The sequence below is a fragment of the Vespa mandarinia genome, chromosome 1 (genome assembly GCF_050613455.1).
Source record: "Vespa mandarinia isolate Hongniang chromosome 1, ASM5061345v1, whole genome shotgun sequence".
Lineage (NCBI taxonomy): Eukaryota > Metazoa > Arthropoda > Insecta > Hymenoptera > Vespidae > Vespa > Vespa mandarinia.
In genome coordinates this window covers 274624-296745 of record NC_140810.1, presented here as the reverse complement: position 1 = coordinate 296745, position 22122 = coordinate 274624, and the positions used below count along the sequence as shown (strand labels likewise).

The 22122-nt window shown below is 38.9% G+C and overlaps 2 protein-coding genes across 10 annotated transcripts in view; one reads left to right on the top strand and one right to left on the bottom strand.

Moving 5' to 3' along the window:
* Positions 1-1199: 1199 nt before the first annotated feature.
* On the bottom strand, positions 1200-16658 carry LOC118446071 (unconventional myosin-IXb). 9 transcript variants are annotated; one of them, XM_085655398.1, is made up of 16 exons: positions 16032-16658; positions 13796-14784; positions 13393-13695; positions 12674-13291; positions 12305-12603; positions 11978-12237; positions 11588-11895; positions 11132-11469; positions 10980-11040; positions 10622-10669; positions 9324-9650; positions 7280-8206; positions 7122-7211; positions 4776-7015; positions 3627-4637; positions 1200-3435 (listed from the first exon to the last, which is right to left on the bottom strand). In XM_085655398.1, exons 3-16 carry the CDS (start codon positions 13683-13685, stop codon positions 3338-3340), a joined length of 6918 nt encoding a protein of 2305 aa, XP_085511524.1. In that variant the 5' UTR covers positions 13686-13695; positions 13796-14784; positions 16032-16658; the 3' UTR covers positions 1200-3337. The 9 variants fall into 9 exon arrangements, with proteins under 9 accessions (XP_085511524.1, XP_035732167.2, XP_035732163.2 ...); XM_035876274.2 differs by lacking the exon at positions 10622-10669 and having other exon boundaries at positions 13796-14054; positions 14496-14784; XM_035876270.2 differs by lacking the exon at positions 10622-10669 and having other exon boundaries at positions 16032-16246; positions 16438-16658.
* A 1045-nt stretch (positions 16659-17703) lies between these two features.
* Positions 17704-22122, top strand: part of LOC118446073 (uncharacterized) — a 48630-nt gene continuing 44211 nt past the window's right edge. The window contains exon 1 of the mRNA XM_035876281.2: positions 17704-17913. Coding sequence (XP_035732174.2) covers positions 17739-17913 — 175 coding nt within the window. The 5' untranslated portion in view covers positions 17704-17738. The remainder of the gene's footprint in view (positions 17914-22122) is intronic.

Below are 22122 nucleotides of genomic sequence, written 5' to 3'. Positions count from 1 at the left end.
CCTCTATTTAATATTGAAAAATATCGCTGCAAAGAAAAAAAAAACACAAGAAAGTTGAAACGTAATAAACGTGTGTAGGCTCGATATTCCTTCGCTCTGATCGTCGGGGTATTAAGAAATCTTGCCGTCAAACTTCAATATCGTCGTCCATTCGATTCTCGTTCATGTTTTCCTCATTGACAGGCTATCAAAACAGACAGGTTCTTGACGATCGTGTATAGCATTTTACACGGTAGAAGCGTATGCATACACATATCGATATCTCTTACCAATTAATTTATACTTATTTTTTATCGTTCGATAATAGAATACGACTAAACAACAGTTCGGTCACAAATCTAGGCGATAAAGATTTTATGAAATTACGACGAATAAATTTCTATCGATCTCGAGGGAGGAAGGATATTGTTACGATCGCTATAGGCGTTTGCGAAACTTTATGTATAACAACCTGATCTTTCGATATGCAATAGGAAGACTAGCCCAAACGAAACAAAACAACCTGTAAGTGTTCACCTTTTGTCAGAAATGTACGATGTGAACGATAAAGATTTCTGTCTGTCTTTGTCTTCGCGTGCGTGTGTGTGTGTGTGTGTGTGGTGTATACGTTTTATGTAAATTCTTTCCAAGAGATACAATACTATGTACATTGAAAAATCAACAATAACATTGCAACTACTCGCACAAAAGACGGTTTATATTATATTCCTTCGACCGAATCGAGATCCACTATACGATTGCAACGAATTATGGCTTCGGTTTCGCTCGAAACATAACGAATTGCATTTTGCCAAGTGCTATAGCACGATGTCATGGCTTGTAGAATAAAACACAACGTAAAACGTTAAAACACAACTCAACATTCCATAATCTTTAACATTACATCGCGATAACTCGACTATATCTTCTCCTCTCTTTTATATTTCTAAAACTCACCGTGCGTGAAAAGTAAGGGATTAGAAGAAGCGCGTATTAAAAAAGAAAAGAAAGGAAGGTAAGGAAAAAGAAAGATAAGAAAAGGAAAATAAAAAAAATAGGAAAAGGAAGAAAAGATAAAACGATCGGTCGTATAAAACTCTCGGTTCGATAACCAGATGTTAAAAAAAGAAAAAAGAAAGAAAAATAATAATAATAATAATAAAATAAAAATAAAAATAAAAAAAAAAAAAATAAAAAAAAAGAAAAAAAAATGAAGAGAACGAACGTAATACAAATGATATTTTGACGAGTCGGAAGAAAAGTAGACTTTGAAAGAACGAAAACGGCATATTTTCTAAATCTTCCACTTAATTCTATATTACTGGGATAAAAGCCGCGTACGTTTTAGTCACTAATCGAGCCGACCGAATTACGCGAAATAAATGTAATTTTCTGTTTGATTTGATCTTCGTCACTGATCGAAACATAAAAAGTACGTCCTTATGGTTGTACGACCGCAGACGTTGGAAGACATGAGAAAAGATCGAGGAACGTGCAAACGTTTCAATTTCTATTCGACAAATAATAGATCTAAAGTAGGAATATGTATTTCTGTTAAACGCAGAAGAAAATAGTATTCATTCGAAAATAGATTTAATTTATTTTCGATAACGAGGCCTGGCATGTGCTAAAATAGAATTGAGATCATCGCTGGCTTTATCTACATATTCGATGAGAAAAAAAATAGGAAATCTTTATATTAACGTTATAGTACGTCTTTTCATTCGTTTCCTCGATCTTTCTAATTAGCAAGAAACTTGGACAAACTGGCACGAGGAACGTACGAGAGCGTAAAAGGAATAAGACTTTGACTCCGAATGCGATTAAAAAGGAATACGAGCAAAATGAGGCGAGAAAATGAATAAAAAGCGCGCTTGGGCCAACGAAGAAACTAGGCGATAAAAACGAAACTAAAATGACATGCTATAAATCTCGAGTAAAAAAAAGCCTACTTAGTTCTGCCCGCACGAAATTTTTCTATTTTATATACATATACATATACATATATATATATATATATATATGTATATATATATGTGTGTGTGTGTGTGTGTGTGTGTATGTGTGTGTGTGTGTGCGTGCGTGTGTGCGCGTGTGTATGTATGTATATACATAAGTACTCATACGTAAGATAATTCGAGATGCGCGGTACAGATATATACGTCTATGTCGGATGCGTCTGTGTATGAAATCGTCGCACGGAAAAGAACATAACTAAAAAAAAAGAATAAAGAAAAAAGAAAAAAAAAACTAATCGCAACGAATTAAAAAATCGGCAAGCCCGATATATTATTTATATATCGACGTTTTACCAGCTACGATGAATATCGACAGTAGAAATATAACCTTGGTAACGTCTCTCGTAACTTTAACAATAATAACAGACTAATATGAGATAGTCATATGATATAATATATACAAGTTATATTTTGGTTTTCCATGTTCTTTCGTATCTTCTCTGCTATAAAGTCTTTCCGCTTAGATCTAGCAATTTGATAACTCGTTGTTCTCAGCCGAACAGAAGATATCGCCGAAACAACGAGAGCTCTTTTTCGAGGAAAGAAACCAGCAGTCTTCTCTCCTCCTCTTTGTCATTCGATCATGGAGCCTAGGCTAATGTCGTCGCTCTGTTCGATCGATCGACTTTTAGTCGATTCTCTTTGTCGAATTTCTCTGATTGTCAAAGAATGTATAACAAAATTCCTGATTATGGTTCATGACGATAATCAGGACAGGGAGAGTCTCATTTAATTCTTATCGAGCGGAACTCCTTACCAAGGTATAAAATCGAAAAGTATTCGAATGCCTGTGAGAGATAAAGAGTACGAATGAGTACGCAACTAACGATGCGTTCGTTACATCGATATAATGAAATAAAAATGAAGAAAAAAAAAAAAAAAGAAGTATTTGTGGTGTGCTTGAAGATGAGCTCTCGAAAGAGAGGCGATTTACCAGAGGCTGACAGTCTTCGGTGAAAGGAATGTATCCCAGGAAAGGAGTATAGTTTTTACAGCGCGATATTAGGTCGACGTCGCGATATATAAAATCGCCACGCCGAAGCGAGCTACTAAATAAAATTTGACGAAACGTTTTATCACGAAACGATGGAAGTAAGCGACGACCCAAATTACCGGCTTGAGATCCTAAAGGGTTGACAAATTACTAGACCTATTTAAAAGTCGTTTTAACTAGCGAATAAAATAACTCGGCGTCTTTCATATGAGACCAGAATTGGCGGCCGTCGAGCGGCTGTCGAGCGACCGTAGCTAGCGACGGAACCATGCGAAGCTTGCCATGCTGCTACACTTTTTTATCGTCCGAGTTTCACGGACAACATGTTGCCTGTGGACGACTGTGGTCATACCATCACCATGTCCTCGTCGACGCTTATAATAGTGGGAAAAGCGTTGTCCGCTGAGCTTTGCCTCTGTATGGGTTTCTTTCGTACCAGACCGTCTACGAGAAATAGAAAATAACGTTCTTAGAAGTAATGTCAAGGATTTGTAGGAAATTTCAAAGGAATTTATACGTTTTACGGTATGACTGTCGTCATATCGTATCGTAGGTCGTTTATATTCGCGATTACGCAGGATAGAAACACGGCTAAAATCCTAAGTAGTGATACTTTAAAGTAAAGACAAACGTACCGGCGGAAGGTGGAAGCAAATCGTCGAGAGATCCGTCGTCCAAATCCGTTGCTGAGAGAAGGAGATCGTCGTCCGAAGAAGCACGGGTTAAGCTCGGCAACGTGGACGTCAATAAAGCCTTCTCCTTTTGGATCTCCTGTATGTGATCTACGAGCAACGCTTCCTCCTCGTCTCCTCGATCTCTCTCCCTATCGACACCCCCACTTCGTGCCGTGATATTCGGCGTCGCTACGTTCAGTTCCTCCGGACTAAATATCTTGGAGGACCTTAAGCTCGAGAGTCGATGGGTCGCCGTGTGGCATGCGGATTCCAAAGTATTTATGTCGGCTAAAGTCGCTCTTACGACTCGCAATTTCTCTTGAACGATCGTTTCGACGCAACGGGTCTGTCTGCCCACGTCTTGAAGCGAATCTTGTGCCGGTAGGGTTCGACTCGTTCTCAATATACACGGAGCGAATACAATCGCCAAGGCGGACGGTGACATTCGATTGTCCACTTCGTGCAAGGCCACTCTCGCCAGATGTACGATCAATCGTTCCATCAGATCGAAATTCGGCTTCGGCAATTTCTTTAGAATTGCAAAGAGCGTGCTGATTCTATCGTGTGGGTCCGTCAAATTTGCGGCGTGAAGGAAATCGTCGTAATATTCGAAAGTCAACAGAGGCTCCGGCATATCTCGGAAGAAGCTCTTCAAAACGGCTGCTAGAACGTGCACCTGATAATTCTCAAAGTCCACCTTCTCCAAATCGCCCTCGTCCATTTTAACTTTGAGCTCTCGTACTTTCGAACTTACTCCGCTCTTTCTGTATATACCCTCAGTGTATAATCCGTGCATCTCTATAGTAGTGATCAATCGATCGACTACCAGCGGTACTTTGCCGTCGCCGCAGTCCAATTTGTACAAAGGAACGCCGAAAACTCTACGCGAATTAGCTTCGAGCATTGACGCTTCCTTTCCGCACTCGGGCGTTGCTTTTGTGTAACATTTCTTATGACACGTCAGCTTGCAATCTGTTTGATGAGGAAAAAAAAAAGAAAAAGTGGTAGGTAAATACGATTGACAAAATGTATTCTCCGACGAACGAACGAACGAACGAACGAACGAACGAACGAACGAACGAACGAACGAACAAAGAAAGACGTACTTACTTTGGCAAACGAGTCCTCGTTCGATCGGCCACATAAAGAACGAAGTACAAACTTCGCAAGCGGTGGGAATATTAATGATGGTTAATTGGAACATGTGATTACCATGTCGTATGGGCTCTTCTTGTTTCCGTTTCTTTTCCTTTTTCCGTTTACTCTTACTTTGCTTTTCCGGCGCTTCTGTCTTAACTAATGTCATGAATTCGTTCATAAATCCTCTGAAGGCATTAACGCCCATTGTCACGGGAAAATCTTCGCTAGTATTTTCTTGCTTACAGACGGTCTCCATAACGTGAAGAAAATTCGCTATCAGATCGGTGTACTTTATGTTTCCTTCTACGCCCTGTTGAATAGCAACGCTGTAAGTAATAACCAGCTCGTCTTTGAATTTACGCAACGCCTGTTTAAAAACGCGATCCACCTCACTCGGTTTTCTACCTTCTTCCTGAGCCTCCATTATGTATATCTTTTTAGTAATGAAGTCCTGCATAAGCGCCAATTCTTTGGCATCGGATATGATCTTATCCGTGCTGTCGGAAAAAGCGGAGGTACCGGTAAGACTGAATTTTGAAGCCACCGTTTGTTTGGTAGCATCATAAGGTGTACGCGGTGGCTTTCTGTTTTTCCGTCTGTTTGGTGTATTCGCTAAAAGACATGGCATTTTGAGTACTCCTCCATTCTGAATGCACTTTACGTGATACAATTGTTTGCAATCGACGCATTTGTATCCTTGGGTAACAAAGGCGTCCATTTTCTCGTGACAACAAACGCATACGTCGTCCTTTGCGAAGCGCGCTACTTTTCTAAAACGATGTCCGGCCAAGGTAAAGAGATTGTTGCCCTTCCATTCCAACAGATTCATACCAGGAGCGAGTTTCAATTCGTTAGGACTGGTGTCCGCGCCGGACTTGTCGTCGTTCAATGCTGACGTCTTAGTAGCCGGATCGGAATTTCTTCTTCGAAGTTCCGAGGTCGTTATGGCGTTCGATCTCATTCGTTTTCCCGGTTGTTGGCCCTTGTAAACCGTTTCGTTCTTATTAACTGGCCAATCGGTGACGGATCTAGAGGTGACTTCGCTCGGATTATCCTTTCTCGTCCATACGTTAATATTTTCCATGCGTTTCATGTCGGCCTCCTTAATGGTACCAAGGAAGAGATTCCTCGTCTCACTGACACTGGTATCCGAGGCGCTCTCGCCCATGGATCTGCATTGAACCTCCCTCGATGGTCGATTTCTTCTGGCACTTCTTACCGGCACATCCGGCTCGAATTTGTCCTTTGGCCTAGAATTTTTATCTTTAAGATCCGTTCTTCTCGCGAGTACGTTCTTCGCGGCGTTCTCGTCGTTCGTGGGCTCCGCCTTGGCCGAAGTGCTGTCACCTTCGGAATTTATCCTTCTCGAATAATTCATCTCTTTGACGTCCTTACACAATCCATAATTTTGTTGTTCCCGTCGTGACGGCGAAATTGGTAGATTTTCCAAGCGATCTCCCGACAGTCGCGACTCGCGAGAATTTTCCATACGAATGAAACGTTCGCTCGCATCCAATTTTACGTTGTAATTTGCAGCCTCGTTCGGTTGTTCCAATCGAGAGTGTTCTAAAACATTATCGGCTATGTTCTTATATTGAGAAACGTTCGGCGATCGAGTCACGGTCGCTTTCTGAGGCACTGACATTATGTAGTCGTTATAATTTATGGACGAATACTCAGCCCTTCTTCGCCAAATATCCGCATTTGGACTGCGGTTCAAATTCGCATTGGAATGATATTTCATTTCTCTAGGATTCGTAAAGGACGGGGCGACATTGAAAATGGGCGGAGCGCTTTGCACGGCGTTCGGTATATCGCCATCCGTTTCACCATCGCTACAACCCGTCGACGAGCTATCGGTTCTTTTACTTATCGAAGACAATCTGTTGGAGCTCACTAAATTCGTATTCGTAATAACTATGGCCGAGTGATCGCCACGTTTCGTTCTTGTACTTGGAATGGGCTTGCAGCTCGAATTTTCTTGCGATTCAGAACTATTAACGCTACCTTGAGATTCGTAACTTTTTAAGCTAGTAAGACTTTCGATGCTGCTCTTACGCTCGCCAATTTCTTCGGAATAAAACGTTTCAGAATTTTTTGGGGCGACGCTCGTCGACTCGTGCAATACCCTTTTATTCGGTGTAATTTTCCGTTTGGAATAGGGTACGCTCGTGTCGCCGGTCGCCGCTTCTCTACGTAAGTTCTCTTGCCTGCAAGACGAGATCACGAAAATTTCACGAGACATCGATATAAAAGGAAAAAAAAAGAAGCAGATAATTACATGAGGACGATATAGTAGTTATACGATCGACTTACTTGACCGGCGTTAAGCGCTTTTGCGCTTCCAACTTTCGAGGGGATACAGTGTACTCCGGTAAGGAACGTTCTTCGCAGATTGACGATGATCTGTAAAGGAAAATACGAAAATTATTAGCTATGGAAGAAATGGAAAAAAATATTACCAAAATACTTACTCTTCCGCGTCTGCGTGAGTCGCAGGCGAGTAGGTGATTTTTTGTTGAACCGTATGCTCCTCGGAATCCCGATTTTCCTGGGGTTCTTCGATCTTCTTCATATCATTTTTCCGCCTTTTAAGTTCCATGAAAGCTTTCCTAGAGTTCCTACCTCTAACGTAAGCCTGAAATATTGTTACGCAGGATCTTAATTTTTTAAACCAAGTACGTTGTTTGTACCCTCTCCATATGGCTTGAATATGAATAGCAGCTTCTGTTCTCGCGCGTAACGCCTGTGCAAATCGTTGGGCACATACCATTCTCCAAAATGATTGTATTTGCACTGCCGCATTCTTTAACCTTAAGAACCTTCTCCTTTCCAAGCAAGCACGAAACCAGTTCTGTATCGTCGTGATGCTCGTAATGATTTGTTGATGCAATTCTATATCGAGCTTTATCTTCTCGGACTCTCGAAGAAATACCTTTGTCGTTCCAAGCTGATAATTGTCTCTATTCAGATTCAACGTTAACAAAAAATCACGCACATCCGATTGCGAACTCAAGAGCCCTTTGGGCAATAACATTCGATACAGTTGAATAAATTCGTCGTATGTTAATCTGACATTAAAGCCTGCTTGTCTAATTCGAACTGTCTCTAACATCCCGGTATATCTTAGCTGCCGCTGTACGGTTTCTTCGTCGAATTCGTTTGGAACTTTATTGGCGTTGCTTTTTATGCATCTAATGAAAAAAGGATTTGCTTGATTTAAGGTATCCATAAGGCTGTGTAAACTTTGTTGAAATTGTGCCGATACGGTCATGGGCTGCTTCCTTGCTTTTCCCGGACCAGTCCCATAGCTTTGCGTTCTTCCGGCGAGAGTTTTCACAGTCTGAAGATTCTTTAGACCCTTTTTACCTCGTTCCCTTGGACGAAAGGATTTGTTTTTCCTGTAAACATTTTCAATTGAGAATCATTGATAAACATATATATATATATATATATATATATATATATATATATATATATTCGGTATAAAGCGCTCGTCTATTCCTTTTCCTGTTCTTTTGTTTATTCTATCGTCTATTCCTCGTGCTTTCTTTTATTTCCTCGCGTAAAAGTACATCATAGAAACATTAAATATTATTTATTATAATATAAATTAGAAGATAAAAGAAGAAAAAAAAGAAACAGGACAAGGAAAAAGCATTACAATGTCTACTTTGGCGAACGGTGCATTGCGATTTTGTTTTTATTACTTTTTTTCTCTTTCTTTTTTGTTTTTTTTTTTTTTTTTTTTTTATTTGTAAATTTTTCTTGTAAATTTTTTCTTCCCACATACTTAATACGAAATGCAAGATATACGACAGCAGACAATACAATTGGCAGAGTATATAGAATATAATATAAAGGTAAAAAAAGCATAGAAAAATAATTGTAACGATATAGATGGTTAATTGTTGTCAAAATTGTTGTCGGTGACAACTTCATTCGTTGGCATGTGGAAAAGTGGAACAATCATATATTGATATTGTTGTTTTAGAGCAGCGACTATAGTTTGTAAAAAAAGATTCGACGATAGATTTCGATATACGCTAAATGCATATCCATACGAAAAAATCTATAGATGGAAAAAGTGGAGATAGGTCGTCGAGTAGTGGGTTGTTTTTTGTGAGAAACGTGTCCATCTATTGTTATTGATAAACGAGTAACATGCACCAATCACCATAACGTATTGAAAAATTGCGAATATTGAACTACACGTTAGATCGAAAGAAATTTCTGTGATGACGGATGATATAATAGGATTATGTGTTTACAGTTCGAAGAGAGGATTGTGCGTAGGGGCTGGGGATATATTGATGACTAGATAAAATGACAACGTGTAAAGCCATGTATGTACTGCATGGGAAGACCATTAATATCGTACTAAGACGTGATACGAAAGAAACCAACTTCACCCATAAAACCTAAGAGAGCACGCAACTACCTTTACAAGTGAGCCAGTGATTTTTTATAGCTTAAATTAAATTCTTATCCAAGATCCAGGTAAATACGTTTACATACATGACGATTTGATTAGCGCGTTCCATAACGTTAGCTTCGTCTTTCGGAAGCACCCTCTCTAGTGGTGTATGAGTATCCCGTCTGAATTTATTATTATTACTATGAGGCTGGTCTTCCCTCCCCCTTATTATGTAATTCTTCGTTGTTGTTATATTCGACGGGTGTTGAGTCTGATTAATGTTTCTAAACTGCGGCCACGATAATCGATTGTTGTTTACACTGTCGTTTTCAATTTGTACGCAGGATAATGTGGCGGTGGGAGTGGTCGATGGTAAACAGACATTTCGTTGCTTCTGATAGCTGGACGGACGAGTATGTTTGTGAGAACTGAAAAATCCTTTCATGCTTAGTCGATTTCTCGACCCGATCGTGTGATTTAAATGCCTTATGATTATTTCTTTTGCTTATGTAATTAAGTACGTTAAGATTCATAAATGACGAGTTTATTGAATCACAATATTTATCGTTAATAATTTTTTGCTGATTGTAAATCGGCTTAAAGTTTAGTAAGAGACGACAATTAGAAATCGAAATGACCGATCGCGAATGGCAATAATAATAATAATAATAATAATAATAATAATAATAATAATAATAATAATAATAATAATAATAATAATAATAATAATAATAATAATAATAATAATAATAATAATAATAATAATAATAATAACAATAATAATAATAATAATAATAATAATAATAACAACAGCAACAACAGCAACAACAACAATAATAATAATAATAATAATAATAATAATAATAATAATGAATTATATGAAGTAAAACATTATCGCGTTCTCGCTCGCGATCATGCTCAAAAGAGAAAATGGTCAGAAAGAATAATGCACTCGAGAGTGATAAGATATTTTCATGTGGCGAAGGTCATCAGGTTGCACTCTAATCACATCTAATACAGAAGTGCGAACATAGAACTCTAAATAAAGTCTGTAAACATACAGAATCAAAGTGGTGTGTAATAGCTGTATGGATTTACAATTGAAATTCTATGATACTTGATAGGGGATAGGATAGCCCCTCATTGATACGTAAAATGGAAAGGACGTTTTCGAAATCAATTGAATTGTCTTTTTCATTAAACGTCCTAGTATTATTTGTCGCGCATAGAAAGATAATTTTGATTTTTGATTTTTCAACAAGAGAAAATAATTTACTCGGATATATTTCGGCACTATTGTCAATATTTCGTACAATGTTGTAAATCCATAAGATAACTTAGCCTAAGAAAACGTAACATTTCGTAAAATGACACATACAGTGGATCAAATACCACTTACGCAATTCGGTTAATAGTTAGATTGACGGCCGATAACGTCACAAGATGGCTACAGGGACAAAAGACAATGTGGCCAATATAAATATACTCAACGTTCCAATTAGATATGAACACACAAAAACCTTTTTAGCTAGATGCAAATTTATACTCCGTAGGGTGACACAATATGCAGATCAAACATATTCATAGTCAAGCGTAAAAACATTGGTACTTGCTCTTTATGATTATTAATATAAAATCAATAAATGCGCTGCTCTATTGAAGATGTAAAAGCATTTGACATATTTTTTTTTTTAAAGAATCACCCTTCGTGAGAACGGATATAGCATTATAATTAATGCGTAGAAATGAATGCATACCTTATTAAATTCTCGTTTGGCGTCCTATACCTGTTTTGTGCAGACGTTTTACTACCATCGGCTAAAATAAGATACGACGTACGTATTAGAAGGTAAATTCGAAAAACATTGGATATAAAAGTATTCGCAATTTCAATATAAAATATAATTACCTCTACCATGTCTATGCGCACGTCCTGCTTCCTGAAAAGCGAAGTGAGCTCGAAAAAAAGCTCTGAGAATAGCCCATCTAAATACAGCGACTGGATCGGCACCGACAAGTTCTCGTACAAAAGCCAGGGATGAGTTTTTGAGTACACCGACTACTCCATCTGGTCTCATCAAGTCCAAGTTCTTCTCTCTCATATTAGCAGCTTGGTATTTGACAGAACCTGCGTAATGGCGTACGACAAAGGCCGCTTCCCGTCTCTGCGGCGCTTCATAGAAAGGATTTTCTTTGTGCACCGTATTAAATTTTTGCAACAGTGTCTCATTCGTTGCACCTGGAAAGCTAGAAAGATATGCATTGACAAAGTGTTATTTTTGCTTATAATTAATTATTGCCGTGGGAAGGGGATCGGGGTCGAGGGAGGGGAAGGGAGGGAGAGAAAGAAAAAAGAAGTGCTAACTTGCATTGATCATCTAAAAGGCAAAGGAGTCCATTTGGTTTTCCCTCAATGAGATTTAAACAGCCAGAATTGTCGCTGTATCCTATATCTGTCCATCTGATTCCCTGCTTCCTGTATTCTCTTTGTTCATATTGAAAAACATGTTGATTGAAGTAATGTTGCAATTGTTCGTTTGCATAATTAATGCACAACTGTTCGAAGCTATTGCACGTCTTGAAGTCTTCAAAACCAAAGATATCCAATACCCCTATACTATTTCCTTGATGATCCCTCAAAGTATCCTTCTTAGAGAGTAAAGCATGATTGACCTAAGATCGAGTTTAAGTTATGACGATTAAGTTATGAACGGTACGCTAAAATATTTAAGATAAATTTGCTTGAATCTTATACCTGAAGTACGATCCAATCAAACAAAGCCCCGTATAAACACTTGGCCATTGCATCTCTTGCCGCTATTGCTTCTGGAAGTCTATAATTAATGACCAATGTTTCGCCAGAAGCTCGCGCGCGTTTAGCAGTTAATGCCGCCAAAAGAGTTTCCTGTTTCACCCTAAGCAATTCGGATATTAATGCGACCACTTCAGGATTCTTAACCCCTACTGCCTCGTCGTGATGATGATAGGATTTTCTTGGTTGAAATTCCACGTTACCTGGAATATGGGACGATATCGTTAGTCATTTTTATTAAAATCAATTAATAATATTTTCAGTAATCACCGAGTAGAAGAACGGCCGATAAAACTGCAAAAAGTCGTTTTTGCTTTTCAGGCGTGAATCCCACCATCTCCATAGACTGCTTCAATCGCGAAAATTCATGTCTTTCATCGATATTTTCAAGACCGTAACAGCCACTTTTGTTTAAATAATTATAACGTTCGCAACTTTCTAAATGTAAAAGTTGCCTTTCCTGTTCATTTGCGCCAGCTAATAAATAATAAAAAACGTGGTAATTCCTTTCGTTTCTTCCTTGAGAAACTATCCTTGACTTTTCCAAGAGATACTTCTGGACTACTGCCCTGTTGTTCAAATAATAATTATCAGTTGTTAGACAATTTAAAGTTTAATATTGGAAAGAGAGAAACTTACCCATGTACCATTCCATTTTCTTTATAATTCACTTGTATGAATTTTCCAAAACGGCTACTATTATTATTATGTGCAGTCTTTGCATTGCCAAACGCCTCAAGTACAGGACCGGCGCTAAGTATCGTCTGTTCAACGCCACTACCATGTGAACCCTTTTGACTTAAGGCAGTTAGATGATGTAATAAAAAGTTCGTTGATTCCGTTTTACCCGAACCACTTTCACCACTGATCACAATACACTGATTCCTTTTTTCTTTTAACATGCAATGATACGCCGCGTCGGCTATCGCAAATATGTGCGGAGGTATGTCCGGGCCCAATCGTCTGTTTTGATAAAGTTTCACGTACTTTGGATTATAAATGGGATAAAATTTAAATGGATTTAAAGCAATCAATATGCTGCCAACATAGGTGTATATATTTCCAGCTAAAAATCTAGCACGAAGATTGTCTAAAAGGGTCTGCTCGTTAAGGTCAGGAAGCTGACATAAATCTGGATATTCTTTGTCTCGCGGTTGATACAGGAATCTATTGAAATAATCCTTTAATAGTTGCGGATCCATAGGAAATCTACTGTCGCACCATAAATAATCCGTTTGCTTTTTCCTCAAGTAAAACCTAACGGAGATATCACCAAAAACGAGAACGTATATAATTATACTTTTGTATATAAATTTTCTTATTTGATTAATGATGATATTAGAAAGATATTATGTTACCTGTAATACTCTTGCTGAGCAGCACTTTTTGGCCAGAGTAACATAAGCGCTACGGGGCATTCGGAAGGACCAAGTCTTCTTTCTTTACACTCCTGCCCAACAGAATTTCCTACCACTTCTGCTAACTCGTAACCATTGGAGACAGTGGCATCCACCAAACCCAATCTTTCGATAATACATTCGACTATTTCTGCCGAAGAAGTCTGTTTCGTAGCTTTAATGGATAACGCTTCATATTCGGGGCTCCATTCGCCCACGAATACTTGTACCACTCCAGAGCCGCAGTTATCCATATTTATAACCCTGAAAAATCAGTCTCATCGATAAAAATATATTCCAAATGACATTGATATCCACGTCCTAATAATAGAGGACGTATCGAAGTAAATGACTTTTAAATTACCTTCCTTCAATTAGGGTTAGCAAATACGTCCTCTGCCATCCATAGGATACTTCAAGCGTTTCATTATCCCTTCATTCTTCTTCGTTGTTATATACACCCACTCATACAATGGTTTAAAATAACTTTTACACATTCTGTTTAAAAAATGTTACCTACTATGCTCTCACAGTTTATCATCAATGGTCTATGTACACGCATCAACTATATCATATCTTGAACGGTCATGTAACTTTATTTCACTGCACGACTTATGCACTAGCTGGAATTAACCAGACTATATTTAAGTAAAATACTTAATTTAATAATAATAATAATCGTCGTCGTCGTCGTCGTCGTCGTCGTCGTCGTCGTCGTCGTTGTCGTCGTCGTCGAAATTATGCAGAAACAATCGTTCGACTAAATAAAATATCATAAGCCTTCTTTCTTTCTCTAAATAGCAATATAAAACTGCTTAGGAATATCAGCGCTTTAATAATCTTCTGCTTATCATCGAGTTTTATTTTCATTCTATTATTCAATAATTTGATCGATAAGGAGAGAATAGAGTATTATAATTTTCCTCTATATTATTTCAATATAATAAAATAGATTTACTAAAATTATAATTTTCTCTTTTAGTTTATAAATTCAGTCAAATAGCAGATCCATATTATTAATCTTGTTCTCAAAGAATAAGAGTATTTTTCATTGATACTATTACTTTTAACCTTAATGTTAAGCTTTTAACATTGAATGCCTATAGAATTTTCCTGACAGCCATCAAATTATTATCATGAAATTTCTTGTACGCTTGCAAATTGCGTGGGTATTCTATTGTTGGCAGGCAGTAGAATAGTCTTCTCGCTATGACAAAAGTATATAGGTCTCAATGTATCGGCATATCCGTATGCTTTTCAACTGTTTTAACGTGTTCATCGCGACAGGGATCTTTCTCTCATGGATATAATATTTCTTGCAGAAAGTTTTTCTTAATCAGAAAAATACTTTATCTGAAAAAAAAAAAAAGAAAAGAAGCCAATTAGCAAAATGTCAATTTCTTCGTTGCTAATGACATATTAAACAATTGCATGCACAATCATACGCAAGGTATCTCAAGGTGTTTTCAAATAACGACTTAGTAAATGAAGGATTTATTGGTAGTAATAGGAATACGTTTGGATATGTTATTAATTTAAGATTTACATGAAGTGGCATAATTATTCATGCAATTTCTATCATACGTAGGAATCTGTTTCGAAGGAAACGAATTATCATCGCAAAATGAAATGACAGCTAGAGATAGGGGGGGAGGGAGGAAGGGAGGGGGCGGTGGCGGCGGCTTGACGCTTCGATGCAAAAGAAAAATCGCTGGTATAACCTTAAAGCAACGAGACGATATAAATTACATATGCTTTCGTAGCGTTAAACGACTTGTGTACAATTACGAGGACGACGATAACGACAGAGCCGATCTTGCGAGGAAAAAGATAACCCGCACCTATCGACGACCTTTTTCGATCCTAATACGCACATCCACGCGTACAGTGGTAGATCGTTGGAAAAAGTGGTGCACATCGCAATAAGGAGAACAACACTTCGAAACAATATTCAAGCGAGCATTAAGCTAGATCGAATCCTATATACGACACCTTTCTCTTTTTTTCGCCATTTCTGCGTTTTACCATGCATTCGCTTTAATGAAGAATAAAAGAATTAAAGATATATCTCGCGAGAAAGGACAACGCGCGAACTCTTGAGGCAACGTTTATTGCTGCCAAGATCGTTCCTGCATCCGTGTCTACGGCTTGACATTCGCAAGGAAAAACTTCCCGTCCCGACGATTGGCGGCGGGTCACGGATCGTGCTACCAATCGAGCGCCGATACGCGATCGCGAACGTCAACAGAGTAAACCGGGCTTAAAGCGGCAAAAGGAATTTCTCGCTCGAAGGTAGACCGATCACCGGACACCATCACCACCACCACCACCGTCGGCAATAGTAATAGAAATAGCAACACCATCTACTACCACAATTAATGCTCGTGAGCGATCAGAGAGGGCGGGGGGGAGAGAGAAAGACTGAGAGGAGAGAAAGAGATAGAGAGAGAGAGAGGGAGAGAGAGAGAGAGAGAGAGAGAGAGAGAGAGAGAGAGAGAGAGAGAGAGAGAGACGGAGAGAAAGAGAAAGAAAACGCGCGTCTTAAAGGGCATGCACTAGAAACGCTCAAGAAACACACATGAATTTCTTTTTCATTTTACCTCCTTTGTCGATTCCAAGGCGTTTGCAATGACACATCCTTTTGATGCATGAAAGGAGAGCCTGTTATACACTGGTAAGTACATACTAATCGCAGCCTCCCTTCCTCTTCAGCACTGCCACTAAACCGTCACCGTATCTCGATACGTCCAAAAGAGACTCCTTCTCCTTCTTCGTTCGTACGCCGCGAAAATATTCTTCTTTTTTGGCGAACACCCTTCGAAGAACCAACACCTTTAACGAGGAGAGAGAAACGAGACAAACACCCACGATCGCTGTGTGCACACGGCTATGCTTTCTCTCTCTCTCTCTCTCTCTCTCTCTACATCCAACCTCTTTCTCACAACACACACACACACACACACGCGCGCGCGCACACACTGGATCTCTTGCTTCAGAGGCACTTACAATACGGGCGAACTGACGTTCAAACAAATAGGACCTTTTCTTGTTAAACTTCTGATTTCCTAACGGTCGAACTTCATCAGGGATCTTAATGATCGACGACGATCGAATTCATTCCGATCCTCCGGAATTTTCTTACTTCTCGATAATACCAACACGCGATACGACAAGCCCTTACCCAGTTTATCGCCCTTCGTCTTCTCTCGGGATCCTTCGTCCCGATACGTCCACCATTTCGATTTTCCTAATCACGTGACTTTTCTGGTAATACGATTGGCTTGTTCTATCGGTCACGTGGTACATCGTGAACCATTGGGAAACGATAAAGAGAAGGGAGAATAGTGAATAGTTTCTACAGATCTTGTTATCATATTAGGAATTTCCTTATTACGAAAATCCTTGATTAATCGAAATAATATTTTATATTTCTTTTGTTTTTTTTTTCTTCTTATGACGAAGAAGACAACCGATGAACAAAGAGAAAATGGTACTTTTCTAATTTCGAATATAAACTACGAGCCATTGAGAAGGTATGTGTATTCAGTAGCGCCCTCGATGCGATTTAAATATATAATACAAATTTTGCACTTTTAAAAGTAAAATATTTGAGATATTAATTAAAACTTATCATCGATCACCACAAAGTTTTTCGTATACAACATATATTTATAGATATATCTATGAAGTAACGAACATAATCTTTTATCTCTCAAAGTTAGTTCGAGCATTTCTTCGCCAGATGACTCTCGAATCGTGAGCGAATCGATCGATGACATCGAGCGTTCGAGAAGTTCTCATGAAGGATACTTCAATTGTTTTCGATAAATGTTTCAAGTAAAATCTAAGTTAAGAGTTAATATCTATCTATTAATTATATTTTCTTAATAGGATAAATTTGATATAAAAGCAAAGTCGTAAAATTTCTACTAAAGTTTCTTCTCGTTTAAGTATATCTCTGTCGTGGATATTTACGTTCGCGTTGATCGTTGTAAATAAGAATTTAAAAGGTAATAGGAACATTTTGAAAAAGAAAAATTCGAGTCCAGATATAGAACATCTCCTTTAGGTACTTTTATTGATGTTCACTGATGTTCTACGCTGTATTTTGATGTACCACAGTCGTTGCATCCATTTGACGCGTCGGTAAAAGAATTTGCTCGATGCCGGGAGATCTATTTTATCGATAACGTTTACCATTCAAGAATGATTATCATTCGAGAGATAGACATTGATTAGTACCTTATTGTACTACTGTCGCTTCGTAAGAAAACGAACTTTGCGAAGTTGCAAGAAGATATTTTTAAATGTACCCTTTAGTCTCAATATCGAATGATTTAGTTAAAGTTATACGCGACAAATGTCAAAGTATCAAGCAGAAATCTCATTTGAAAGTTTTGATTGATTATAACAGGGGATTGGTTTGGCTTTCAAACGTAAATACAAAGACGCTACATTTCCAATCAAGAATCAGGTCATCAGGTAAGCAGATTTAATCCTACAAAATCTAGGAATATCTTTTAAACCATACACGTATCGTTACTCATTTGGAAAAGTTCAATTTAATAATATGGAAAAAAAAAGAAGTATATGTACGAATGGATTTGCAGTTTGACATAAAATATTTCGATTTGAATCGATCGATCGAAAGAAAATTGATCTTGATAGACGAAAATATACGTCAGTTGAGATATACGTCATAGAGCGATTCTATGCTTGACGCGATTTCGCTTTGGCGGTGCATCGACTTGTTCGATGCATTTTTTAAAGAGGAATTTCTAGTCGCGTTTTATCGATTAAACCGAGAGTGAGAGAGAGAGAGAGAGAGAGAGAGAGAGAGAGAGAGAGAGAGAGAGATAAGGTATATAAGGGATTAGAACGTTCGATATTTCTACAAGCTCGAAGTATCTCGCGTATTACTATTTACGAGAGATTACGTTCGGATCGTTAGACTTACGATCGTTGATCCTCCCTCGTGACGTAACGATGCATCGCGCAGTTGGCGCGACGTCGACCTCGCCGATCTCTCTACCGTCTGGAATAGAGGATAGAGAATAGAGAGAGAGAGATCACGTATTCAGAACGTTCGTCACAGTTTTTGACGGATTGAAAGCAAATCGTACGCGACGTACACCTACTAACGATCGATGGGATAACGTGAAAATTTTCGACTCGTAAAAGAGGGACCTTCGTCCCGTGTTCATCGTACATACGCGTTTCTAACTTTTCCTGTTATTAGACAAAAGATAGAAAACACGATGATTGTTCAGAAGCCGCGCATACGTATCTATCGGAACGTTTGTTTACTCTTTTGCGTAATTGTTTATATAGAGGAGAAAAAGGAAACAAAATTACGTTCTACTTGCTACTACGTAGTAAACAAGTTCACGTTAACGAAGCATACGACCTTCTTGCTGTTTAACCATTATTTTTATATCCGTGGACCTTTGCTATTTTCTATAGTGTTTATTTATTTCTTTTCTTTTTTTCTTTTTTTTTTTTTCGTCTCCGCACACGTGTATCCGTTGTAATGTATTATCGCGTATCGCTAATGTCACGAACTAGTTTTCCAACTTTGGTCCTTCGTGTTACCGATGCGTACACGATGTAGCGCTTATACGATCGCACGTGAGCTACAAGTGAATTTCTATGTGCCAGCGATATCGTAGAAAGACCGCATAATTAGAACACGCGATATCTCTTTCTAAACTTGCTGACACACGTATAGCAAGTACGTGTACGCGTGTACAACGTGCCGTTATATCGACGTATACACACCTATTATATCTATATATAGAGCCAATTGGCAAAGCGTAGAAGATTTGCCTATTCGTAAACTCGAAACACGGATAATGTTTTTTCTCGGGGAGAGAAAGCTGGAGAAAATTCGTAAACTCGTGTTTTGCGATGGACGCGATCGTAAGAGCAATGCTGCCCCAATCTTCATTTTCCACGAACCTCGTGCATTTTCCTTCCTTCCTGCTTTCTTTTTTTCCTTTATCAAGAAAATACGTCGCGCGAATAACAAGAATGACGAGTAAATATTCCAACATCGTGAATAAGGAACTGTAATATCTAAGAATATATATTTCTTACAATTTGTCATAGATTTTGCATGCAAGAATGTACGTATATATATTATATACTTGTGCGTATACATGGTATATAATACTATCGGAATGCCATCGGTCTAGCTTAATGGACAATGTGTGACAGGGAATTCAGCGAAGCGAGTACTCCTCCTGCGTCTACGTCAGTGGAACTTGGAATTTCGCTGATCAATACGCCAGCAAGTATACTAGTATATTTTGCGTCTCTTGCGGCAGTCTGTTTAAATAGAATAATTCATAAAAAGTTGGTTATGCCGACGAGAGTCGTGATTCTCGATAAACCGAACTTAAAATTCCTTCGATGGCCACTCGAGTGGCTTGCTACTAATATTTTACCGACGAAAGTTTCTCACGATAGATGGCTATTTATCGGGAAATCCGCGTGAGGAAATTTATAATAACGAAAAAACGACGATGCTTTCGCCAGATAAAAATAAGAATCCAGGGAGGTTGCCGGTTCATCCGAGTCATCGAAACAAATTCCTTCTAAAGATAATCCATTAGGATTCGCGGATATATGAGACAAACGAGATCGTTCCTTCGAAAAGTCTATGATATTGATGAAGGCACACGATCTACTACTTTATTAGACGTATATGCCACGTATGAACGTGACCTGATAAATGCTTCGTTTAAACGCGCCAAGTTGTGCGCATACACATCAGAAATATCACACGTACATACGTTTACTTTTATACATTTCACTCATTCTCCTCGTTTCTCTCGAGTTTTTCCCGTCAATACTGGACGGTGCTTTGCCGACTTGGCAATTTGCGAATCGAGAAGCATTTCCTTTACGGTGGTAGATCTCCTATTCGTTAGATGTACAACGATGATAATTGAAAGTAAAAGCGGTGTTTCGAGTCGTTATTAGGACAAGTGGGCGTGAGTAAGACGATGATTCGCTCGTGGGAGTAGATATTCAAAGAGATTAATTCGATCCGCGTAACACCGCCGGGAATCTCTAAACTCTGATGTCGAACGTACACGACGACATTCGTAGTATGTCCAATGCATTCCGAGCCAACCATTTCCATTTCTAGAATACGATAAATATTATTTTTCTGACTGACAGATATTACTTTCGAATATCTCATCGTCAGCCTTCGTCTCCGAATTGTAAGGCGAATTAGCGAGTATCGCACCAACATCGTTTTGTCCATTGAAGGGAAAAGGGAGCACGGCCGGAGACCCACAATGGATCCCAGGGAAATCAGTGGAAGAAACTTGCTGGCGATGGAGTTTCGCCAAGTTCCGAATGAAGAGGAAAGCAGCAACGAGCACAGATTTCTATCGCGAGTTGCATTCTCGTGGAAGACGGCGAATGCGCGCATCGAATATTAATATATTTTCTTTCGAAGCACTCGAATATATGCACTCTATATAGGAGCATACGCGTAACTTTAGACGCACGACATAATGTAGACATCGACACATATTTTGATCGTCGATCGTCAAATATGAATTTACCGGTGCGATAAATCGTTCAATTCAATCAGTAAGAACGAGGATCAGGCGAGCGAATACAAGGTGAGCTTATTCGTCGGCCATCGACGTCAACGATCCTTGGTATTACGTCATTTTGTACCAAGGAGACAACATCGTGGGCGAAATGCCGCGTCGTCGCTAAAATATCGCGTAAGAGAGTGCTAGGTAGAAAGAGTCAAACGAGATGCATTCGAATCGAGCTGGCTAAAAGATTCCGCCCACCTCTCAGCCTATGTCTTATTAAAAGCATATGTGCATCAAGCTATTCTTTAACAACGATCTACGACAGTTTTCTATCTGGTTTTTAGGCTGGCGTATTAGAAGCGTTGTACTCGCATTACTTGTCATCGTTCGATCAACGAGGTTGGTATTTGTGCTTATTTCAACAATGGAAAGGACAGAAAAAGCTCATAACTTTTTTAGATGTCTCCGGTACATATCGACGGAATATCCCTATTGCACAGTGCAAGCATCTTTTATTGATGACTCGAAAACACGAAAGTCTATTTACGAAGCCTATCGCCAATGAAATTGCTACACGTCGAAAGCCGAATCGTTTATATTGAGTATTTTCTCGGACGATAATGACACGACAACGTCCCATTTACTCGTACCATAGTCAAAGATACTTCGAGCAAAACCCATTCGCGTTTCATTGGCAACGAGATATATACACATATACATACACACACACACACACACACACACACACACACACACACACACACACACACACACACACACACACACACACACATATATATATATATATATATATGTACGGGTTGTAGCGCTCGCATTAGAATCTCGGAGTAGTAGGAGGCGATGGTACGAGTCGAATATGATCGGTGCATCGAAGCTAGTAGAGCGCCTCTATAGAGGACGCGGCCAAGTAGTGTAAGCACCCAATATACGCAGCCGGTTTCTCATCGATAGGAATCGCTTGCTAGTCGAGCAAAACGCTAGTCGAAAGTACGATAGAGAACGCTTATCAATAAAGTTTCACCGCTTTGATTCAACGTATCGAGCGCTTCTTCGCAGACATTTATAATTACGTGGGCCAGCTTAAAAGTTGGCTCATACGATACGATAG

Coding starts and splice junctions, on each gene's coding strand:
- LOC118446071 (XM_085655398.1), bottom strand. CDS start 13,685: ATGGATAACTGCGGCTCTGGAGTGGTACAAGTATTCGTGGGCGAATGG. Junction 13,292..13,392: donor GCTCAGCAAGAGTATTACAG/GTAACATAATAT, acceptor TATCTCCGTTAG/GTTTTACTTGAGGAAAAAGC. Junction 12,238..12,304: donor ATCGGCCGTTCTTCTACTCG/GTGATTACTGAA, acceptor CCCATATTCCAG/GTAACGTGGAATTTCAACCA.